Source organism: Chenopodium album, chromosome 15 (genome assembly GCF_948465745.1).
Source record: "Chenopodium album chromosome 15, dcCheAlbu1.1, whole genome shotgun sequence".
Taxonomy (NCBI): domain Eukaryota; kingdom Viridiplantae; phylum Streptophyta; class Magnoliopsida; order Caryophyllales; family Amaranthaceae; genus Chenopodium; species Chenopodium album.
Window position 1 is genome coordinate 51,639,846 of NC_137848.1, and position 21,450 is coordinate 51,661,295.

General features: G+C 34.4%; 3 protein-coding genes and 1 long non-coding RNA gene across 4 annotated transcripts; 2 read left to right on the top strand and 2 right to left on the bottom strand.

Moving 5' to 3' along the window:
• Positions 1-242: 242 nt before the first annotated feature.
• Positions 243-8,458, bottom strand: LOC145583348 (leucine-rich repeat protein 1-like). Its single transcript, XM_081640579.1, has 6 exons — positions 7,948-8,458; positions 4,821-4,892; positions 4,573-4,716; positions 4,346-4,417; positions 4,179-4,250; positions 243-552 (listed from the first exon to the last, which is right to left on the bottom strand). Exons 1-6 carry the CDS (start codon positions 8,160-8,162, stop codon positions 480-482), a joined length of 648 nt encoding a protein of 215 aa, XP_081496705.1. The 5' UTR covers positions 8,163-8,458; the 3' UTR covers positions 243-479.
• Positions 8,459-10,272: 1,814 nt separating this feature from the next.
• On the bottom strand, positions 10,273-11,721 carry LOC145582533 (uncharacterized). The gene is made up of 2 exons (XR_014099900.1): positions 11,543-11,721; positions 10,273-11,117 (listed from the first exon to the last, which is right to left on the bottom strand). It is a non-coding gene; the product is annotated as an uncharacterized LOC145582533 (long non-coding RNA).
• A 1,358-nt stretch (positions 11,722-13,079) lies between these two features.
• Positions 13,080-14,735, top strand: LOC145581403 (FBD-associated F-box protein At3g52670-like). The gene is made up of 4 exons (XM_081638414.1): positions 13,080-13,300; positions 13,385-13,944; positions 14,118-14,263; positions 14,424-14,735. The coding sequence occupies exons 1-4, from the start codon at positions 13,080-13,082 to the stop codon at positions 14,733-14,735; spliced, it is 1,239 nt and encodes a 412-aa protein (XP_081494540.1).
• Positions 14,736-17,313: 2,578 nt separating this feature from the next.
• Positions 17,314-20,882, top strand: LOC145582534 (fatty acyl-CoA reductase 2, chloroplastic-like). The gene is made up of 9 exons (XM_081639512.1): positions 17,314-17,710; positions 17,864-17,967; positions 18,055-18,254; positions 18,373-18,473; positions 18,580-18,790; positions 18,898-19,059; positions 19,165-19,246; positions 19,992-20,389; positions 20,647-20,882. Exons 1-9 carry the CDS (start codon positions 17,314-17,316, stop codon positions 20,810-20,812), a joined length of 1,821 nt encoding a protein of 606 aa, XP_081495638.1. The 3' UTR covers positions 20,813-20,882.
• Positions 20,883-21,450: the final 568 nt, after the last annotated feature.

Here is a 21,450-nt window from a genome sequence, read left to right on the forward strand (position 1 = left end):
ATAAAAAAAAAACCAAAATTTGCAAACATGGCATGAGATAGTAAAACAAATTTGTTACTTGGTGGTGGGCATAGAATTTTAACATGTTCATTAGCCTAGGGTTTCATCACGAAACCGGGCACACCTACTTCGAAATCTGAATGAAGAACAACATCTCACTCATTGATGCATAGTATGCATGATAAGGATCAGAGGAGAGTAATTTTAGAGATTAGAGGCATTACAAAGGCCACAATAACATGTCCGGTAAATGTAGGTCTATAGCAGCTTGCTAGTGCCAGTTAACTTTGTTAACAATCACGTTTTAGCGTCAATATATAATCTTTCATTCACATTACTTTACTACAAGCAGCTTTGCACTCTATATAAACCATGTATTCAGTTATTATCACCACCTTACATTACATAACTACAAGCACAAACACATTCAACTGTATGACAAGTAAACTTTGGGACTCCACGAATCAGTCCTTCAGAATTCAAACACAGTTTGTGTCATAACTTGCAAGTCCGACCAACTCCGGGCCTTCCAGACGAGGGTTGTTCTCAAAGCTGCAAAAATAGGTCATACCAAGTCAATTAAGTGTGGAAAGATTTCTTCAACAACAAAATTTATAGAAAACAATGATGGCTTGGTCTATTCATCTCAAACACATTATTATCATGAGCATCACATTTTCGCAATGAATGACAGTAAGCAGTAAGCATATAACAAAAGCAAATACATCAGCATTTTATGTCACACAGGATAAACACCTGGGAAGTGAAAGCTAAATAGTCTGTCATACACCCATAAACCCTCCCTAGCTTAACTGACATGTTGATAGTCTCGCACTCGATCAATCAAAGCCTTAATCCCACATAAGTGGGGTTTGAAAAATTCTTACAGCGAGCTTATGAGAGATAGATGAATAGAGGTATAGTATATTGGATGAGGTAATGATGATGCAAGGAGGGAGGAGGGTTTGAAAACTATTACACCCATTTTAGGGTATAGTTCCACGTCATCCACCTAGCGTAATATCTTCCGAAATGAGAATATTCCCTCCTCACTTCATCACCCCATCAATACTTCATGGTCTTCATCCCAATATCATCACGCCCAGTCATCATCAATCTTATACCTCCTATTACCCCTTTTAACTCATTAACTCTAAAATAAGCATGCTAGGAGAAGGAAGAAAAGGGAACAAGTGATAAGCACAAAGAAACAATAGCACCCGAAATGGTTGCTCTCACTGTAGTAGCAAAGTATTGGATTGCAGAGGAGAGAGATTTGTGTTGGTGTGAGAGATATTATCCGAAATCAGTATGGACATGCTATTAGGAGTTTACGTATGGTAATAAATAATGAAGAACTTGATTTGACAGAGTTCACTGGAGGAGTAGTATAAGGCATGTAAGCTGATCGCTTTCTTTAATCATATGAGCTTTCTGAGATTTATTTTATCCTTTCTAGAGAAAACATTTGGCCAAAAAATGGATACAAATAATATCCAAATACCAAAAACACAACCTCATAATTATTCAAATATTACCACATCCTAAACACCAATTTATTGCCTATTTACAATTCTGGCCACAACCGCTTTAGACCCAAAATGTGAGCTCTATTACGTCATACTGATTTCATCTTCATTCATGTATTATATATTTTTTTTCCCGATTTCATCCTTACTCTTTTTGGCAAATCAAAAACCATGCATGATGAACCCATCTTTTTCCTTCTATATTTATTTACTTCTCTCTCTACACTACACATCAAACTTTAGAAAGCCATGGCAATTTGGTATGTTCAACGTCATTAATTGTATTGCACCACATACAAATATGAATGGAACCCCAAATATTGGTATTCTAAATTGGATGCCTTAGCCACAAGCAAATATTCTAGATTCATAATACATATACCAAGTTACATTGTCATAAATGAAACTACAAACAGATTTGATTAATCAATAAGTTCATTAAAAATGGAAATACCCAAGTCACACAGGGGTCTCATTCCTCCATAGTCAAAACGTTTTGTTCAAAATGAAACTCCATGTTGAACCATAAAATTTCCTTTATTCATAAAGCAATATCCATCCCTCCATCCCTTAACCAAATCTTTTCTGTTATTTCTTTTCTCACTCGTAGTGTTAACATCACATCTTTCATTCTATCATTTCCTATTTCTCCCACAAATTTAGCATTAATCAGCTATTTTGATGAGTACCAAATTAATTGACCCTACTTTACAAATTGGGGTTTTCTTTTCATCACAAACTTTGGATCAGCAATAAATCAGATAGGAAGCTTGAGGAAAGGCAAAAATAAGTTAAGAAGGGAAAGGGGCATAACATACACTTTTGAGATATCTTTCATGTAATCATACTAAGAGGCTCATGGAACCCCACAATGGACAGTTAGACACATAACATACACTTTACATAAATAAAAAAAACTAAAACAGATAAGTCAATAATTGTAGGGAATCCCTCAGTTTTTTTATTAAATAAATAAAAGCTAATAGCCAAATTGAGTTATGCTCATTAGGAGGTGAACTTAGGAGTTGAAAATGGGTATTGATGAAGCCATCACTAGTTCTCACTTCTCAGATGGACCAAATTTTTTTTAATGCTATACTGTAATTACAGATAAGCTTGATAAACGAAATTGCCCCCTCTTAGTAGGAGCAGCAGCATTCACTAGATATCAGATAACAACCATTCACAATAGCACTTCTGACACGAGGGAAATAAAAAAAGGCCTCAAATTGACTAGAAACCCACCCGGGGAAAAAATCATTAATTGGTGCTGTCTTATACATTCAAATTCAGCTTTCACAAACAACCAAAAAAATAAAAAATAAACACACACACCTTTTCTTTGTTTCATCTTTTATGTTTCTTTTACATTTTTAAAAATTCTTAATCATTTCATAGGGGAATGAAGAACAAGAGAGGGGGTTGGCTTCTTAGACAATGCAATGCGTCAACACAATTACATTTCTAGCACAATATACACCAATCACATTAAATACTAAAGACAACTAACATTTTCTGGAAGTGTAACGGAATTATTCTACCCCCACCATTTGCAAATTTTGTCACAATTGACCTAACAAAAGATTTAATAGTGAAATAGAACTAATGAAGCAGTAGAGCGAAAAATTGATGATTTAGTCATTTGAAACATACCAGAATAAGGACAAAAGTAATGGTTCAATAAAAAAAATGTAATCATTCATCAAGAACACGCAGACACACAACAAATCTGTGCTCTCAATGAAGGTCAATGTTACATCCTATACCTAAATGTGCAACTGAATTGGCTATACAATTAGCCACTTTTTCTTTGAGGCAATGAAGTTATCATATTATCCAGTTAGAATCCTTCATCTTAAAACTGAATGTTTAGCAAGACACACCTTTCTGACATTTAACCCTATATATAGGATGTGGTTTACGGTATGGTCAATATCCATTGAACTTTAACATCTTATTCTAATACTTGAAAAAGTTGCAGACTGATTTCACAGATAAGTGAGATAACCCTCATTTCTTACACCTATCTTTCTCCTATAGAAGAGTGAACTTTCATAATGTCCAGTGAATATTAGGTTTGTCAAGCAAAAACTGCCAGGGACATAAAAGGAAAGTAAGGCAACCTACTTAAAAAAAACATCTATCATTTTCAAGAAAGGTTTGTGAAGGGAGGAAAAGATGAGAGCTAAATTCTCTTAGATTTAAATTGGAAAGCAGATAAAAGACAAAAGCAAGGGGGGTAAAATGTCACACCAGCAGCTTGAAGGAATTAGAAATATCAACACAAGGCAACACGATGCTTAACTTGATGCCTGATACTCTAAGGCAGCACTATCCTGATACTATCAATTATTTTTTAACAAAGAAAGGCAGGGAGGCCACGGGTCTCTTCTGCAAAAGAACGCAGAAGCGCCCCCATTTTATATATGAAAATGCCTGACAAGGTAACAACTTTCAGGAAATCATAATAGCTCACTGTAAGTAACACTTATAGTTAATCTTAATCGAATGAATGACTTGCTGGTCTAATGCACTGATGACAAAAGACCTAGATAACTCCAGTTCAGTAGCATCCCAAGAATATGAACTACTGCAATTGTCCAGGCAAAGAAAAAGTTAACATACATAATACAGAAGAAAATCACTTACTTCTCCAAAGGAATGTGCTCAAAAGGACCAGATGTTGGAATTGGTCCACATAACTTGTTGTTGGAAACATCACTGGAAAAGTAGAAAAGAGTTTAACAAATTAGAGAACTGCCAAGTGCCAACTAATATAAGGATACATTGCAAAGTCTTCAACAAGCTCAACTTACATTACTTTCAAGCTGGCAATCTTGGATAACTCCTTTGGAATACGACCAGTAAGTTGGTTATCGTTCAATCGCCTACCAGAGTTTAAAAAAAAAAAAAAAAAAAAAAAAAAAAAAAAAAAAAAAAAAAAAAAAATTCAGTAATTTCATAACCAAAATCCTACATAGATAACAACGTAACATAATGATAAAAAATTTTAAACAAAAAATAGAGTCAAGCTCAGACTTACAAGAAGACAAGGGATTGTAAATTTCCAAGTTCCGGGGGGATGCTTCCTGATATATTGTTGTTATATAAATCCAAGCTAATTAGGTTCTTTAGATTTCCAAGCTCACATGGAATGGTCCCTTGAATATTGTTCTTGTACAGTTCCCTGATTCCACAAGTAAAGGTCGACTTAATAAACAAAGATTTATTTAATTCAGCTGCACAAAAATCAACTATTAGCCAACTTAGTGAAACAAGGAGGATACTTACAGATACTGAAGATGTTCAAGCGTCCCAAGCTCAGGCACTAGGTGTCCAGAGAGATTTGAATTGCCAAGATCTCTGCATATAAAACCACATTGACATCAAACATTTTGGTATATATTACTCTTGAAAAGCGACTTCCAAAGTCTTAAGGCCACCAAATCAACATCCCAAACAAGGAGCTTAAAATGATGATATTCAATAGATCTTGTCAAGACAGTAAAGTTTAAAAACCAGAGCTTGCCACTTCAACTTTCAAGCTGAAAGAGAAGATTGAACCTAAGGTGCTATGTGCGTGCAAAAGTGAAAACAAAAGAAAATACCACAAAAAATCACACAAGTGCTAGAGGAGACGTGAAGAAAAATTACTCAAGAAACAGTAAAACAAAACTTCTACCAAGAACAAAGATAAGTCAGGGCGACATTTTTCAAATTTATATTTAATTGAACTGAAATCTCATATATTCCTTTTGAAAAGATCATTGATTGGCTAGACAAAAGGATCAGCAATGATCATTGTAAATTGTAATGGATGGATCAAGTTGAATCTGTCGATTATGACAGTGGGTTAAAGGCATGTGCCACCTCCCACCTTCCCCAACTCTCCATTCCTCAAGTCAGAAACATTGGAGCTCCTATAATTGCAATTCCGATTCTTCCAACCTCAATGTAACAAAGTAACATAAATGCAACTGCTGTTGACCCATTTTGACACCATACATCCTATAGTTCTCCATAACTCCATCATTGGCCACCTCAATACAATGAATATTAAGATCAAAACCACATAAAGTAAAGTGATAAATACTCCATTCTTTTCTAGTTGCAGCAATTTCTTTTAGGGAAAGTTCCAAACTAGTTGCAACATTATTACATGAATATTACTTCTTGTCAACAATTTAAGATTTGGGTTTTCTCTATCTCTTTTGTCATTACACAAGTCCCCTCCTTATCTCTCTTTTTATCACATGGCCTCCTTAATATGGGTGCCTACACAGTACCACACCCTACGCTGCAGCTAAAAGAGAGTGGAGGAAGTATCTATGAGAGAAAAGGGATTTAAATCTGATCAATAATCAACCTGACACATCTCAGACCCTAGCTCATCAACAAACATCCACAATCAAAACCATACGAGGCATTGTTATTTGTTACATAACTTTGACTGCTGACAACCCTATATCTTTGGATCTGACCCAAAATTCTCTTTCCAGTCCCTATAGCTAATGAGAGGCGAGGCTGAGGAAAATGATGATCAATCTGGCCCATCTGAAACACTAACTCGTCACCAAATATATACAGTCAAAAGACTCAAAACAACACGAGGCATTGTCATTTGTTACTTCAATTAACTGCTGGCAAATGCCCAAATCTATATCTCTCACTACCCCACCTCCTAAATTCTTTTTACAGTCTCTAAAGCTAATGGGAGGCAAAGCTGAGTCAAACGGTGCATCATTATCCATGCTTAGACCCAAAGATATTTCAGTTCATCACCAAAACCAACAAAAAACACCATATGATTGACAATATCTCCATTAGATGTGGCAATGTGACATGACTAACTGGCATAACGTAGAAATATTAACTGGCAAATGGAAGGATGGGCGGGACAGATGATAAAAAAGAAAAAAATTTATTTGAACTGCACAGGAAAAGGAACACATAACATGATATACATCAACAAAGATTCCACAAGATGATGAATTATCCAATTTTAATATCATCCATGCTCTCAAAACATCAAGCTATACAAACTGTGTAAGTGTGTATCACTTATGCGCCAGATGCCACTGATTCCACTTTAAGCTATCCCCATAAGAGCTTTTCCTTTGAAGAACAACTGTATTTTTCCCAAGCCTCAATCTACAGTTCTAATCACAAAACGCTTTTCTCTTAAAAACACCATTGAGAGACGCATTGGCAAAGAAAAATACTCGTATATAGCAAGAGGTTTTCCCTCCAAAGGACCAACATACTTTTAAGATTCTGACACAAATCAAATGAAAACGCACATCACACATACACTTTACACCAACAATAGAAATACAACTGGAGAATAACTCCAGTACCAATTGCCATTACCATGTGCTGCATCAAGGACTTTCAGGTTCACAAATAAATCAAGTTGCTACTTGCCCAATATTCAACAACAATTACTTTCTAGGTACCAAATTACCAATTCGAAGAAGATTACATGTATGCGGAAAATACGGCAAATTATATCCACTTACAAAATACTACATACACAATTTTACTAACATAAAAAAGGCCATTTCTGTGGTTTTAACTAAACTAGAGAAACTTAAACCCCACAGCAAGAGTACAAGACCCGCTCACCCTGACAAACTCATTCTAGATTTTTCTACAATTCACCTCAAAAACCAGATCCACGACTTCTCTTAGTTGTTTTCAAAAAATGTTAAATTCATGAAATGAAAGGCAAAATCTCACCCCTAAAATCATCCAACACAACAAGCAATAATTCATACAACTGATAATGTTAACAATAGATTCTCTGGTTTACAGTGAACCAAGGTTAATTAAATCCCTCGGCTACCTTTTTTACCACCAATCCATGTCTTACTATGACTTCGTTATTATTACTTTTTGGGGCACACAAGAAGAATGTGATAACAGTTCACATAAAACAAACTAAGAATTGCTCAAGATGACAGATAAAATCCAACTCATTGCAAAATTTGCATCCAAGTAACTCAATTTAGACCAATCTCCCCCAATTTAAACCATTCTAAAACGAACATAATTGCCACAAAATCAAACAAATTCAAAACGAATGCCCACATAGACTAAAATAAACCCCACAAAACCATCCAACAGAGCAACGATTCAACAACCAAGCACTTAACAAATTAACATACACAAGTTTATGCAAATACAGGACAAATCCAGTCAAATACTCAAATCAACATCATCTGAATTGGTATGGTCAGTCTTATACTCCAGAACTAGAAATCAAGCTTATCTATCCAAAACATCCAAAATAAGATAAATAAAATGAAATAAACAAAAACAAATCAATCAACACCCAAATCAAATACAAGTCCAAAATCCAAAAATTGCACAGAATAAAAAAGCAATCAAAACTAAAGAGAGAGAAAGAAGATTATACACTCGAGTGACATGATCATCAGCGTTGCAGGTGATGTGAAACCAAGTACAAGGGCTAACAAGATTCGGATCCCAACTTTGAAGCACATTATTCGGATCATTCAAACTCCTCCTCAAAGCATAAAGAGCATCTCCTTCAGAATTCCCAGAAACCCAATTCACCAAAACCAAAGATAAACACACCCAAATCAAAGATGAAGCTTTGAACCCCACCATTTCAAAACCCCACCTTTTTTTCTCTCAAAATTCTAGGGTTTGAACAGCAGAAAATTGCAGAAATTTGACAACTTTTTTAATAATTACAACTAGTACTTGACTAGTTGCTTAAATACAAGTGAAGAAAGTAATAATTAAGAGGTTAGAAATGAAGGGAAGAAAATCAGCTTTGGAAATAGAAGAGAGAGAAAATGGAGAAAAAGGAGGAATCTTTGGTATGATGAAGGAGTGAAACGCGTGCGTGTGAAATGTGATAATGCCGTAGAAGGTGGGTTTGTTTGAAGGAGCAGTTTCGTTTTGACTTGGAATGGAAAGGTTGGAACTTGGGATTATTATTAATGGTGATTGGTTATAGTAGTGGAATTTGGAATCACCGGAAATTTCTCAAGTGGGGACTTAGACTTTATTTGGAATTTTTGCAACAAATTTTGACTTAGTCTACTATGAAATAAGTTTACTATTGAAAATTATGTAATTAAATTATTGATAAGTTTACTATGAGACTTGTCTAAATTTATCAGTTTAGCCCTAAAATTTAAATATATGACATATTATTCTTTTTTTTTTTTTTTTATCTCTTTGTAGGTAGAAAAGTGTAAAAAAAATAAAATAAATTAAAATAAAATAATAAAAATAAAATTGAGGTGGGTCTCAATCTCAAGTCTTAAGTTGAGTCTTGGAATTTCAAGACTCAAGTTGAGACTTGCTTGAGATTTAAGAAGAAAAAATGGGGGATGTCTTAAACATAAGTCTTAAGACTCAAGATGATGATGTCACCCCAAGTCTTAAGACTTAGGACTAAACTTGCTTTTAAGTCATTGTATTTCTTGCTTCTAGTTAAGAAACTCAAGAGTTGTACTATTAGTAGTAAGAATTTTTTAGTGCGTTTAAGATAGATTATTGTGATTGAGGATTGACGTAGTTGTTTGTTTGATATAATGCGGTTGTTTGTTTGATATAATATATTGTAATGCTTTGCTAGTCAAGATGTATTGTGTACTAGTAGTAGTAAGAATTCTTGAGTGCATTAGAAGATGGATTATCGTGAATAAGGTGTTTTTTTGTAAGATTAATGAGACAGTATTATGTTCTCTTTACTTAAGATAAGGTTAAAAGGTGACTTTGTATACATATTATGTTGCAGATTATAAAGTCTTATATGTGGCTAGTCACACGGTGTGGCCATCCATCATGAGGGTTACTTCGTAAGTGTTATAAGAGTTATTCGTTCAGTTTTACAAGGGTTACTTCGAGTGTTTTACGGGTAACTTAGGAGTCACTTGATCAGTATTACATGAGTTACCGGATCAGTGTTACAGGGATTATTTTGTTGTTTTACAAGTGGTCACATGATGTGACCAGCCACACACAAGACACACTGGTTCATATAACCATATTAATTTTATAAGTTTGCAAAATGGATGGAATAATGGTTAAAGGTTAGAGCTCCTAAGTTATTATAAATAGTCCCAAGATCAATCTCTCCCCACCAACTTACAATTTGCATAAGTATAACATAACGAATTGTTTATTTTTTTGCCAAACAAAAATTGGATGTTGAATATAGGGCCTCGAAAAGTTGCACATGGCCGGAGGGCCTTATAAATGTTGTGTCATTGTAGCCTTGATACTAAATCTGGTCTAATTTTAACTTATTTTCAATAATAATAATAAATAAATAAATAAATAAATCTTAATTACACCCCAGGTGCAAGGTGTATCTAAGGGTATTTCTTGATCATTTGATGATTGATGCAAAGGTATTAAATCATCTAATAACTGAAAATTTTTCTTAAAAAGAGGTTGAATCAAAATAACACTAATTAATAAAAGATTTTCTTAGAAAGTTTTGACGATCATAAGCCATGGTTGTTCGCCAATTTTGGAGATGGTTAGGGGTGGCAAACAGGTCGGGTTGGGTCGGGTTCAGGTCGACCTGTTTATATAAACAAGTCAACACCCTAAACCTGAACCCGACCTGTTTAGATAAACAGATCAGAAATTCGAACCTGACCCGGCCTGTTTATAAACGGGTTGACCTGAACCCGACCTATTTAACCTGAATTTTTAAGATTTTTTTACACAATTTATTAAGTTATTAATATATATATAAAACAAATTAATTGATGTTTAACTAATCCAAATTAATGCTTACACAAGTTGAAAATACATCCAGTAAACATTATACTATTACAAATCTATACTAATCTATTAAAAGGCGTTTATAAAAACGTCTATGCGTCACGTAGCCTCTTCCAAATTACGCCACGTCACTTCACCAACAATTCATGACGCCATGTCACTTCACAAACATTTGACGGCGCCATGTCACCTACCCAACATCTCCACATATCACACCATCACTAAATAAAAAAAAATGATGATAAGAGGATTTGAACCCCAAACCACTTACAACAAGATTGACTCTTTAGCCATCTAAGCTAATTATCAAACACATTATAATTATGAAAAAGAAATATATATAACTTTAAACCATATGGTTTAATTATTACAAAAAAAAACACATATTTATTTCCTACTTCACTCTTTATTCCCTACTTCGTACTCCGCATATCAAAAAGCGTTCCTAAACCTCTTATATTACACATATTACTATTTAACCGTCTAAGCCAATATCAACTATGTTATTTGTATAGAAAAAAATTCATATAAGTGCAAACCACAAGGTTCAATTATAAAATAAAAAAACTATATTTAAAGAATAACTCAATTTTGGCTTGACAATGACAATTGCAGTTTTGAAAAGCATTTTAAAAAATTTATTGATTGTACGTCTACAACAGTAGCAACTCGGGGCAACGCCCGGGTCACTCACTAGTTATATATTAATAAGTACATTTTTGCAACAGAATTTACATCTATTCTTCTCCATTTTTCCAAAAAAACTTTTTCTAGTAGTCTTTTTCATTAATTCCTTCTTTCATGGTTGATTTCCTACAAGTGAAAACAAATTCGAACGCATAAGAAATTAACAAAGCAATTAAACTGCAGAAAATAAACTTGAAAAAAATACAAAAATTAAATCTGTAGAAAAGTAAAAACAAATGCATGCATAAATGTTAAGGAATAACATATCAACATTATTAGATTAAAATTTAAAAGGCCGAAAAAAGAGAAGAAAAAAAACCCGAAAACACAACAAATAGAATAAACAAAATCAGGCTAGTTATTCAATCTGATAAACTTAAAAGGAACAAAAATAAATAATCTTGACATTTAATAGAGCAATATAAACTCATAAACAATCTAAAACAAACGCATGCATTGAATTGAAGATATAATAGAACATTATAAATACATAATCAAACTAAAAAAACAAAAAGATTAAGTAAAGATAATGAAATTCACAAGTAAATTACCTTAAGATGAAGATTAACGAGTTTGAATCAGCAATTTTAATGGAACAAAAATTGAAAATAAGAAAGAGGAGAGAGAAAGAGAATGAGTGAGAAAAATCATAAAATGATAAATGAGAGGTTGAAAACGGCGTGTGATCCATGAAGCAAATAAGAGGAATTTTAGGGTTTTAGCAGTTAGATTTAGATACTTTGGGCTTGACCCATATTTAAAAATAAATCAGGGTTTAAATTAATCAAGTTATATGGGTTAGATTTGGGTTGACTCGACCTGAAAACGACCCAATTAAGTAAACGGGTTTAGGCGGGTTGGTTTCGGGTTGGGATTTCCAACCTGAACCCGACTTGTTTAATTTCAGGTCGGGTTCGGGTTGACCTTGTTACATAAACGGGTTGAAAATCTAACTCAAAACCCATTTATTTCGGGTTGGGTTCGGATCGGGTTATCGGGTTCGATCAACTTTTACCAGCCCTAGAGTTGGTGATGGTAATTGTGGGTTTGTGAGGTTGCAAAAGGTATGGGAATTTTGTGAAATAAAAGAAAAGTTAGTGGGAATTTTGTTAAAAAATGATGTACTTGGAAAAATTTTATTTTATTTTTCATTTTAGGAGATATCGTACTAAAGGGAAATATTATTTAGCGATAAAAGAGTAAATATATTATGAACAATACAAAAAAACCTATACATGTCATGAAATACAATATCGTATAAATTAACCCGTTATACTTGCGCTCGTCCCAAATTTTAAAAATGATCACTATACACATTTTGTGACCAACCATCGTACTTGGCTGTGTCGCTCGGGCTCGTGGTGAATTCGTTCCTGCCATATCGAACCATTTCGTGCCATCCTACTCCCAATTCCCAAATCATTTTTTCATCTTCTATTCTATTACTCTTCCCTCCATTTTTAAAACTCACTCAGACAAAAAAGAAAGCTCACAATTCAAAAACCTCCTCTTCTTCAGAAACTTCTAGAAGAAATCATCAACTCGCCCATTTCAATCTGGTACGTCAATTTCTCTCTCCTTTGTACATTGATGAACTAGGGTTTACTCTTATTCTTCTTTCTGAATTGAATACTTCATGTTTGATTAATCGTTCTTGTCAAAAAAATGTTTGATGAATTGTACTATTTGCATTTTTTATTATTTTGATGTTCTTGCGTTTGATTTTGTTTCGATATTCATGTCTTTTTAATTAATTTAGTCTTGTCCTGTAGAATGTGATCTTGAGTTCATATTTCAATTGTAATTGTTAATGATTTTCAATTTTTTATTCTTACATTTTTAATTTGATTTTGATTTTATGAATGTGTGTTCTTAAGAATTCTTGGTTTATTTTATTACAAATTTTACGTTTGCGGGGAATTTGATATGAATTCTTTTGAATGTTGCTTTTGTGGGTATTGAATTTTGGTTAATTAAGTTGAAGAATCAGGAATTTTAATCTCAATTGAACTGATTATATGAATATGATGAAGATTATTATTGATAGTGCTATGATTTCAATCTAGGGTTTTTTGGAATTTTGCGATTATGACGATGCCAGAGAAAGATAGGATTAGCTATTTGCCTGACGAATTATTGAATTACATTCTTTCATTCCTTCCTATGAAAGAGGCTGTTGCTACTAGTGCTTTGTCAAAGGGATGGGAGAGGAATTACACCTGGTTATCACGCCTCGAATTCAATGACTTGCCTATACGTCATTGTCAGAAACGTCCACATTTGATTGACTCTTACCATGCTTTTGAGATGTATGTTGATAATGTATAGAAAGCATCTCAATCTCACAATATAACCACTTTTAGACTTCATTTTGGGGGTCACTGTGAGATCAGATACCCGTCTTCAGCTTGCAATCGAGTTTGTTTCCCTGATATGGAACCTATGCGCTTGAATGCCTGGTTAACTTTTCCCTTAGCCCGAGCAGTTAGGGAACTTGACATTTATGCTCGTGTGAGGACACCCGAAAGGCTACCATCAACAATATTTGGTTGTGGAACATTGGAATTGTTGAAGCTCGATGTCAATCTTGATCTTGATGTTCCTTTGTCTGTGTGTTTGCCAAACTTGAAAGAGTTTAATCTCTCTTTAATCTACTTCCCGTTTGATGACTCTGTGGCTAGGCTAGTTTCGAGCTGCCCATCCCTTCAACGCCTTGATCTGTATGGTGTCTGGATACGTGAGGCTCCTCTTGTAATTTCTTCACCTTCTCTTCATAGATTAGCTATAGAGAATGTTGTACCCTATGATGGCCGAATGAGTAAGGTTGAGTTTAATGTTCCTAACTTGGAGTATCTAGATTATTTTGACACATGTCCAAGGAGCTACTCTATTGCACGTCTGAATGCTCTAGTCGAAGCGGACATTGAACTAGTTGAAGGATGCGATTTTGATAGTAAGATTGTACTGGGCTTTGTCTGTTTGATGTCCAATGTTCAGCATTTGTTTCTGCGTGAATGGCTTGTATTGGTGCGTCCTTTTATCCCTTTCATCCTTATGAGTTCTGAATGGGCTTCAATTATATTCTGTCTTTATTTTTATCTAACTGGTTATTTTTACACTATGTAGATGCTTCTGAACTCAACCGTAAGCTGCCAGTCTTTCGTAATCTGAAAAGTTTGAAGCTTGGTTGTTGTGGCTATTATGATTGGAATAAACTGTTGATGGGGCTGTTAAATTGCACCCCTTTCCTAGAAGAACTTACTTTAACACAGGTTATGTGATGTTTGATTTTGATCCCAAGCTCTCAAAAATGACTAGCACTCTTATTATTGGATTTGCAGAGGCTCTTCTGATTTACATGCAACTACATATTATTGTTCTTGTAATTGTTGCTAATTATCTTATTATCTGACTTATCTCTCATATTTTCAGGGAATCAGATTCATAAGTGATGAAAGTGATGATGCTTATATGATGGCGTCTGATCGGGACTGTCAGTCTTGGAGAAGAACTCAAACAGTACCATCTTGTTTGGGGTCTCATTTCAAAAAGTTTGTAATGAAGGAATATTTCCATTCAGAATGGGATCGGGAAATCATCAAGTATTTTATGAGGAACTCATTAGTTTTGGAGGAGTTGGTGGTTGTAGTTTGTCATCCTTCAATTACACAGGAAACAAGGACATATTATGAGGAGTTACCAAGAGCCTCGATCACTTGTTCAGTAACTGTAAAAGACGAGTGATTTTATTTGGGTCTCATATTACGAGCACTCTCCAATAATGGATTTAGTACTCTTTAGTGGTTAGAATAAGTAGTATTGTTGTTTTGTATAGACAGTTTTGGAGTTTGATGTTAGGATTTAGATGGTGTCTGTTCGCGACTTTACAGTGATGAGCACTTTATATTTGGATGTTAGTGCTACTATAGTCAGAGAGGCATGACTAATTTCAAGTAGTTAAGAATCTTATCTTCACTGGTAAAGTTTGCTGTTCTTCTGAACTTCATGTTAAGCTGCAGATGAAGAGGAGATTCAAAGTTCCTGATTCGAGTTCTGTTAATTTCTGTTCAGGCTTCCAGCAGCTTGGAATAATACAGTTGTATAAATTTTTAACCGTTGTACAGGTTATATGTTGCTATAGAGGTTTCCTTTTCTTCCTTTGCGCATAGCTTGTAAAGATTTTGCTACCAATACAAAGTTACAAACATTACTTGCTTTCCAAAAGAAAATAAAGTGTGGTAAAAAGTTTTCTCTGATTAAAATGATTATCATATGTTGAATAATTTTTGACGGTTATTCATAAATTAAATTCTTTTCTAGTTTTGACTAGTGGGTTATTTTAAGAAGATACAATTAATTTTTGTGAGCAATCTCCGTGTTTACTCTCCCTACTTTAAAATTTTTTTTAGATAATTCATATGTAGTGTTTGAAAATTATACCATATTAAAGAATACGAAAGAAAACACCAATTTGAAGTTATTGAGAAAGCTCTCATTTCTTTCATAAATAAAACCCTCAATTACAAAATTAACTCGAACATGATCCAATTGAATAGTTAAGTTTTTTCATATTTCATGATTAGCTTACTTTTATTTATTTTTTTTCAACTACGTATATAAGTTTTAGCGTTTTGCTATTTTTTTTTTTTTTTTTATTAAGAATCCGAATTGAACACGAGACCAAACACACAAATTAGGGAACACCATCCATTAACCCGAATTGCAAGCTCTAAAATGGTAAAATTTCTTCCTTTTTCTGCTCCAATTTTAATGTTATACTTGCAATTTCACAAGATTGTTTGTAAATCTACTACAACATATTAAAGAAAGTTTTGAATTTGTTGGTATGTACATAAAAATTGATGAAAATTTTGGACATTAACTCAATTGTTTTAGATTACTTGTTCAAACTGGAAATAGTATTGGTTTAACTATGCTTAACATTTAAGATGTTAAGAGTATCCTTAATCTTGTTACTGTAAATTTGAAGATGGGTTAATTATTTGGAAATATGGGTTAATTTCAGAAGATGGGTATGTTGATTTATATGAATTGGCAGCTTAATTTTCTTTGTGTGTGGCAACAAAGCCACAAAGGCGCAATAATGTAGACGAGATTTGATCGGGGTGTTAAGAAATTGGGCTACTTAGTTATTGTGAATAGAGTATATTTGACTTAGTTTTTGAATGTAAAAATACTTCTAGCATGCTTTATATTATTCATGAGGTTGAAGTGATGGAGTAGTGACATCACTCTCACCTCTCACCTCGTATCCCTGAGGTCTAGGGATCAGCCCTTATGGGACTCATTTGAGGGATTTCCCTTATCTTCACCCCCACCTCAAAATGAGCCCCCTTCTTCTTACCACCAAAAAAAAAAAAAAAAAAAAAAATTGCTTTATATTATTCATAATTGCCCATGCTTGTTGAAAATAAATTATGAATTCATGTCAGAAAAGCGAATTTGTATGAGCACAACTGTTGATTTCTACACCAGTGATCCAAATTCCAACTTCATATTTTGAATACTATATATTTTTCGGTTGATTAAATAGACCGAGTAGTCGAGTACCTTAAATATAACTCAAAACTATGCTATGATTTATCTTGTACAAAAAAGTAGTGAATCTGATAAATGTATCACATTCTTACTAATGTTTGAGGCTGAGATCACAAGAATGGTAAAATAATGTGGTAATGATATTTGGGTGCATAAGATATTGTTGTCTTCTAGTTAAACAACCCAAACTTATTACATTTAAGCTAAAGATTGACGGATTTTGAGGAAGAAATGAAGAGCATTCTTTTGAAACACAAGTCGAATTGGTCAACAATTAATTGAAAATTTCTATTTTCTTGGCATCCACATTCCACAACCTTTCTTCTCCTTATAAAACCTGCATAGTTTATGTGCAAAAGTGTAATGATCGACGGGTTAGGAAATACTATAAAAATACATAGTTCCGCCATTTTAGCCATTGGTGGAAAATGTGTGAGGGAGGCAAAAAGAGAGCTCCTTTGTAATAAGAGTGAATCTAATCTAATAGCAAATTACCTAACCTTCATCCTCTTCACATTTATATGTTTCAATTTCTTCATTCCCTTTTTCTCACATCTAAACCATTTCTAATTTTTATGGACATTAGTTTGTTTACTTGCCATTATGCATTTGTTTTCTTATTTTTTTTGGTTTTTCAGTTCAGGAAGTGATTAGCTAAGGTTTTAAACCCACTTCTTATTTACCTACCAACTTTATTCCTTGGTTTGTTTACCTTTTCTCCTTCTAACTTTATTCATTCCCCCCCCCCCCCCCCCCCCTGTTGATGATGGGGGCTTTGCTCCGGAATTCGTTCACCATTGATCTTAAAGGGCTAGAACTGTCCCATAAGCATCAAAGAATTTCGGCAAAGCCCATGAAAAAATGTTTTGTGCATTGCCAAAGTGGAAGCAACGTGACAAAGAGTGACAAGTTCACACCTATTTTGTCTGAGAGATCCGTGTCGAAAAACACAGGTCATGGGGCAGCCATAATGGATCCAAGCAGCAGCTTGGTATTGAACCCAAATGGGAAGAATTCGGCTGATCTTGTGTCTAAGGACCTGTCGCCTTATAATGGGGCATCGAGTACGTTAGCTCAAGTCCAGGAGGGGATTGGGATTGTCAAGTTCCTCAGAGGAAAGACTTTCTTTGTCACTGGTGCAACTGGGTTTTTGGCTAAAGGTGCTCCTAATATATATATATATATATATATATATATATATATATATATATATATATATATATATATATATATATGTTTTTACTTATAGTCCTTTAAAACTATTAAGCTAGAAGACAGGCTCTTTTGACACACCACTGTAACTTTGCATGCAGTTCTTATAGAAAAGATCCTAAGGACAGTACCTGATGTGGGTAAGATATATGTCCTAATCAAGGCAAAGAACAAGGAAGTTGCATCCAAGAGATTAAAAAATGAGGTATTTTCTTTATCCAGTGAACAAATTTCAATGTGCATGCTTTTTTGTTTAGATTTTGCTAAATAAGGATTTTGGTATTGTTATAAGATCATGAATACAGAGATTTTCAAGTGTCTCCAACAAATCCATGGAAAGTCATATGAAACCTTCATGCTTAGCAAGCTTGTCCCGGTCGTTGGTAATATTTGTGAATCTAATCTTGGGTTAGATGAGGCTTCGACGAGCATGATTGCTGAAGATGTAGATGTTATAGTGAATTCTGCTGCTAATACCAATTTCCATGAAAGGTGAAGTACATCTTATTCCAATTTTTTGTTTTATTAATTTTGAATTCCCTTATTTATCCTTTTTACAACTTGCATAAATTATCATGTTGTGGGTACTGAGATTTTCTTGTCAATCCAGGTATGATGTTGCAGTTGATATCAACACACGGGGACCTGGCCGGGTAATGGCCTTTGCCAAAAAGTGCAGGAAGCTTAAACTCTTCCTGCAAGTTTCGACCGGTAAGACTTTGCGTCTCAACTCTGATGTGTAAATTATCAATACACACATACAGCCGTAGCTCAGTTTGAGGAAGAATATGATTTCATGATATTATCTAAAATGCAGCTTATGTGAATGGACAAAGGCAAGGGAGAATTATGGAGAGGCCATTTAGGAAAGGAGAAAGCATCACAGAGGAAAATACTGTAAATGGGAGTCTACCTTGTCCAATGCCTCTTTTGGATGTTGAGGGTGAGCTAAACCTAGCTTTTACATCAGCAGAAGGTTTTGAAGAGAATAAAGTATCCCAGAAGATGAAAGAGTTAGGCCTAGAGAGGTAAGAAATCTCGGCTTGGTTTATAGAATTGAAGTGTAGTGAATATATCATGTATAGAGATAGATCTGAGTATGTATAATTTATGTATTCTTTTTAATTAACTACAGGGCAAGAAAATACGGCTGGCAAGATACTTATGTGTTCACCAAGGCTATGGGAGAGATGCTGCTTGGCAGTACGAGAGGAGATGTACCAGTGGTCATCCTTCGACCTAGTGTCATCGAAAGCACTTATAAAGATCCATTCCCTGGATGGATAGAAGGCAACAGGTATAATCTTGCTATGTCATAAACCTTAGTTTGTACAAGATTTCAGATTAGCATCTCCCGTTATCTCATATATATTTCTTCATGAAAATTTTAATCTCTATTCAGGATGATGGATCCAGTAGTTACATACTATGGAAAAGGATTGCTTTCTGGTTTCCCAGTTGACCCGTTTGGGGTGATTGATGTTGTAAGAAGCTTTACCCATCATCCTCTATGCATCTTAGCTAAGTCTATGTTTAAAGGTCATTTACTCTTCATGAAAAGAACTAAAGAAGTCAACACAGTTAATCTGCAAAGTCAGCCTATTTTAAGCCTAATATAATGTGAAAGCACAACTTTTATGAATTTGTATATTGTTGCAGTCCATTAGTCAGCATAATGCCATGTGAAAGAATTTTATTCAATTCAAAATAGTTAAATCCTTCAAAGACCTACATTCAGAAGGGCACTAGAACCCTCTGGAAAACAGGGCTGTGTTAAACAGGCCATTAGGGTATTCTAACATATGCTATCTGTAGCATTGCAAACAGATTCCTTTTCTTAAGCTACTGCACCTAAGTTTGTTAGATATTTTTCCTGGCATGAACTCATGACTTGAATAACAATATGAGTGAATCTTAGGTGAGAGGATATCCTGTTAACTTATTGTGAGACGTTAAAAGTTAACCTTAATAAAAGTCAAAAGGCTTTCCTTAAAATAAAAAGTCAGCCCACTCTCACAATAAGTCACAAGATATCAGGGATGTACTCCCATCTTATGATATATCTTAAAATAGTGTGTGTGTGTGTGTTTTTTTAAGCTTCTTCTATATTAAAGGTCTCTGTTATTAGTGAAATGCAGCCACTCTATACTATTTTAATGTCTTCCATTACAAACATATTTCGCAATATGAGTAGTAACACCAATTTTTTCCCTTTAATTTGTTTTACAGGTTCCAGCTGATATGGTTGTTAATGCTACATTAGCAGCTATAGCAAAGCATGGAACGGTTGGGAAACCAGAAATAAGTGTATACCAAGTAGCTTCATCAGTTGAAAACCCGTTGGTTTATGGAGATTTAGGGGACTTACTTCACCAATACTTCACGAGATGGCCATGCCTAGACACACAAGGAAGACCAATTCAAGTCGAGCCCTTTAAGTTTTATGGATCGATGGATGATTTCTCGTCTCATATATGGAGAGAGACAGTACGTTACATCAGTTCGTCTATGATGCCATCACCTAATGGAAAACAGTCAAAGAAAATCGAAAATTTATGTAGGAAAGCTGTGGAGCAAGCTAAACACCTTGCCAGTGTATATGAACCATACAGCTTTTATGGTGGAAGGTGAGTCCAAATAAATTTAGGTCTCAAAAATTATGCAAAATTTTTCAATGTTTTCTAAGCTCACTTTTTTAACGTATGATCTAGCTTATACCAGTAACGCCCATGAGGCATCATTCTTAAATTTGAATTCCCTACTCAAGAAGATTGCATTTAGTTGCAAATTTGAAAATCTTCTCACCCTCCATTTTTCGTTTAAACATTTAGGAAAATATAATAACATTTTCCAATATGTAAGAATTCTGCTGTGCAAAATGCAGGTTTGATAACAGCAGTACAAGTTCTTTGATGGAGAGCATGTCAGATGAGGAGAGGAGGACGTTCTACTTTGACGTTGGGAGCATAAACTGGACGGATTACATATGCAGTATCCATATTCCAGGTCTAAGAAAGCATGTTATGAAAGGAAGAGGACAAAGCAGCTAACTTGTACTAGTATCATTTATTTTTACATCAGTGTTTGTTAAGTAAATCCAAATCCTTTTGTGTTCATTTCAAAAAATAAAATTAATTGTATGCCTATTTTTATGCCATTTATATGATCAACACCCTTGATCGAGGCATCAAAGTGATAGAAATGAATGATGTTGCCTTGAATAAACGAATGTAATTCATCATGTATGTAATGACAAGCTCCTCGGAAAAGGGTTTTACTTTCGTGTATTGGAAGGATTGTAGCTGTGCAGTAGGTTTAGAACTTAACAGATGACTTTATTTTTTTAAAATCTAGCTCACGGTATACATAAAATGTCCATTAATTGGTTGTTGTTGCACAATTTGTGTATCAAAATTATGAAAATCCATCAAGAATTGTTTACTGCTTAAGAATTGAGCATACTGTAATATCTACTTTATGTAACTAACAGGAAACAAATGCAGAGCTCCCTTGAAAAATCTCCTTTCCTTACAAACTCGAGAATGTTCTTCTCATAAACACCAAAGACGCACTCACAGTCTCACACATAGTTCTCCGAAAGGCATTACCATAAACATTGATATACCACCAAAACTATTTAGGAGGCCATTCATGTTTACGGCTCAGAGCCGGTCCAAAACCCAATTTG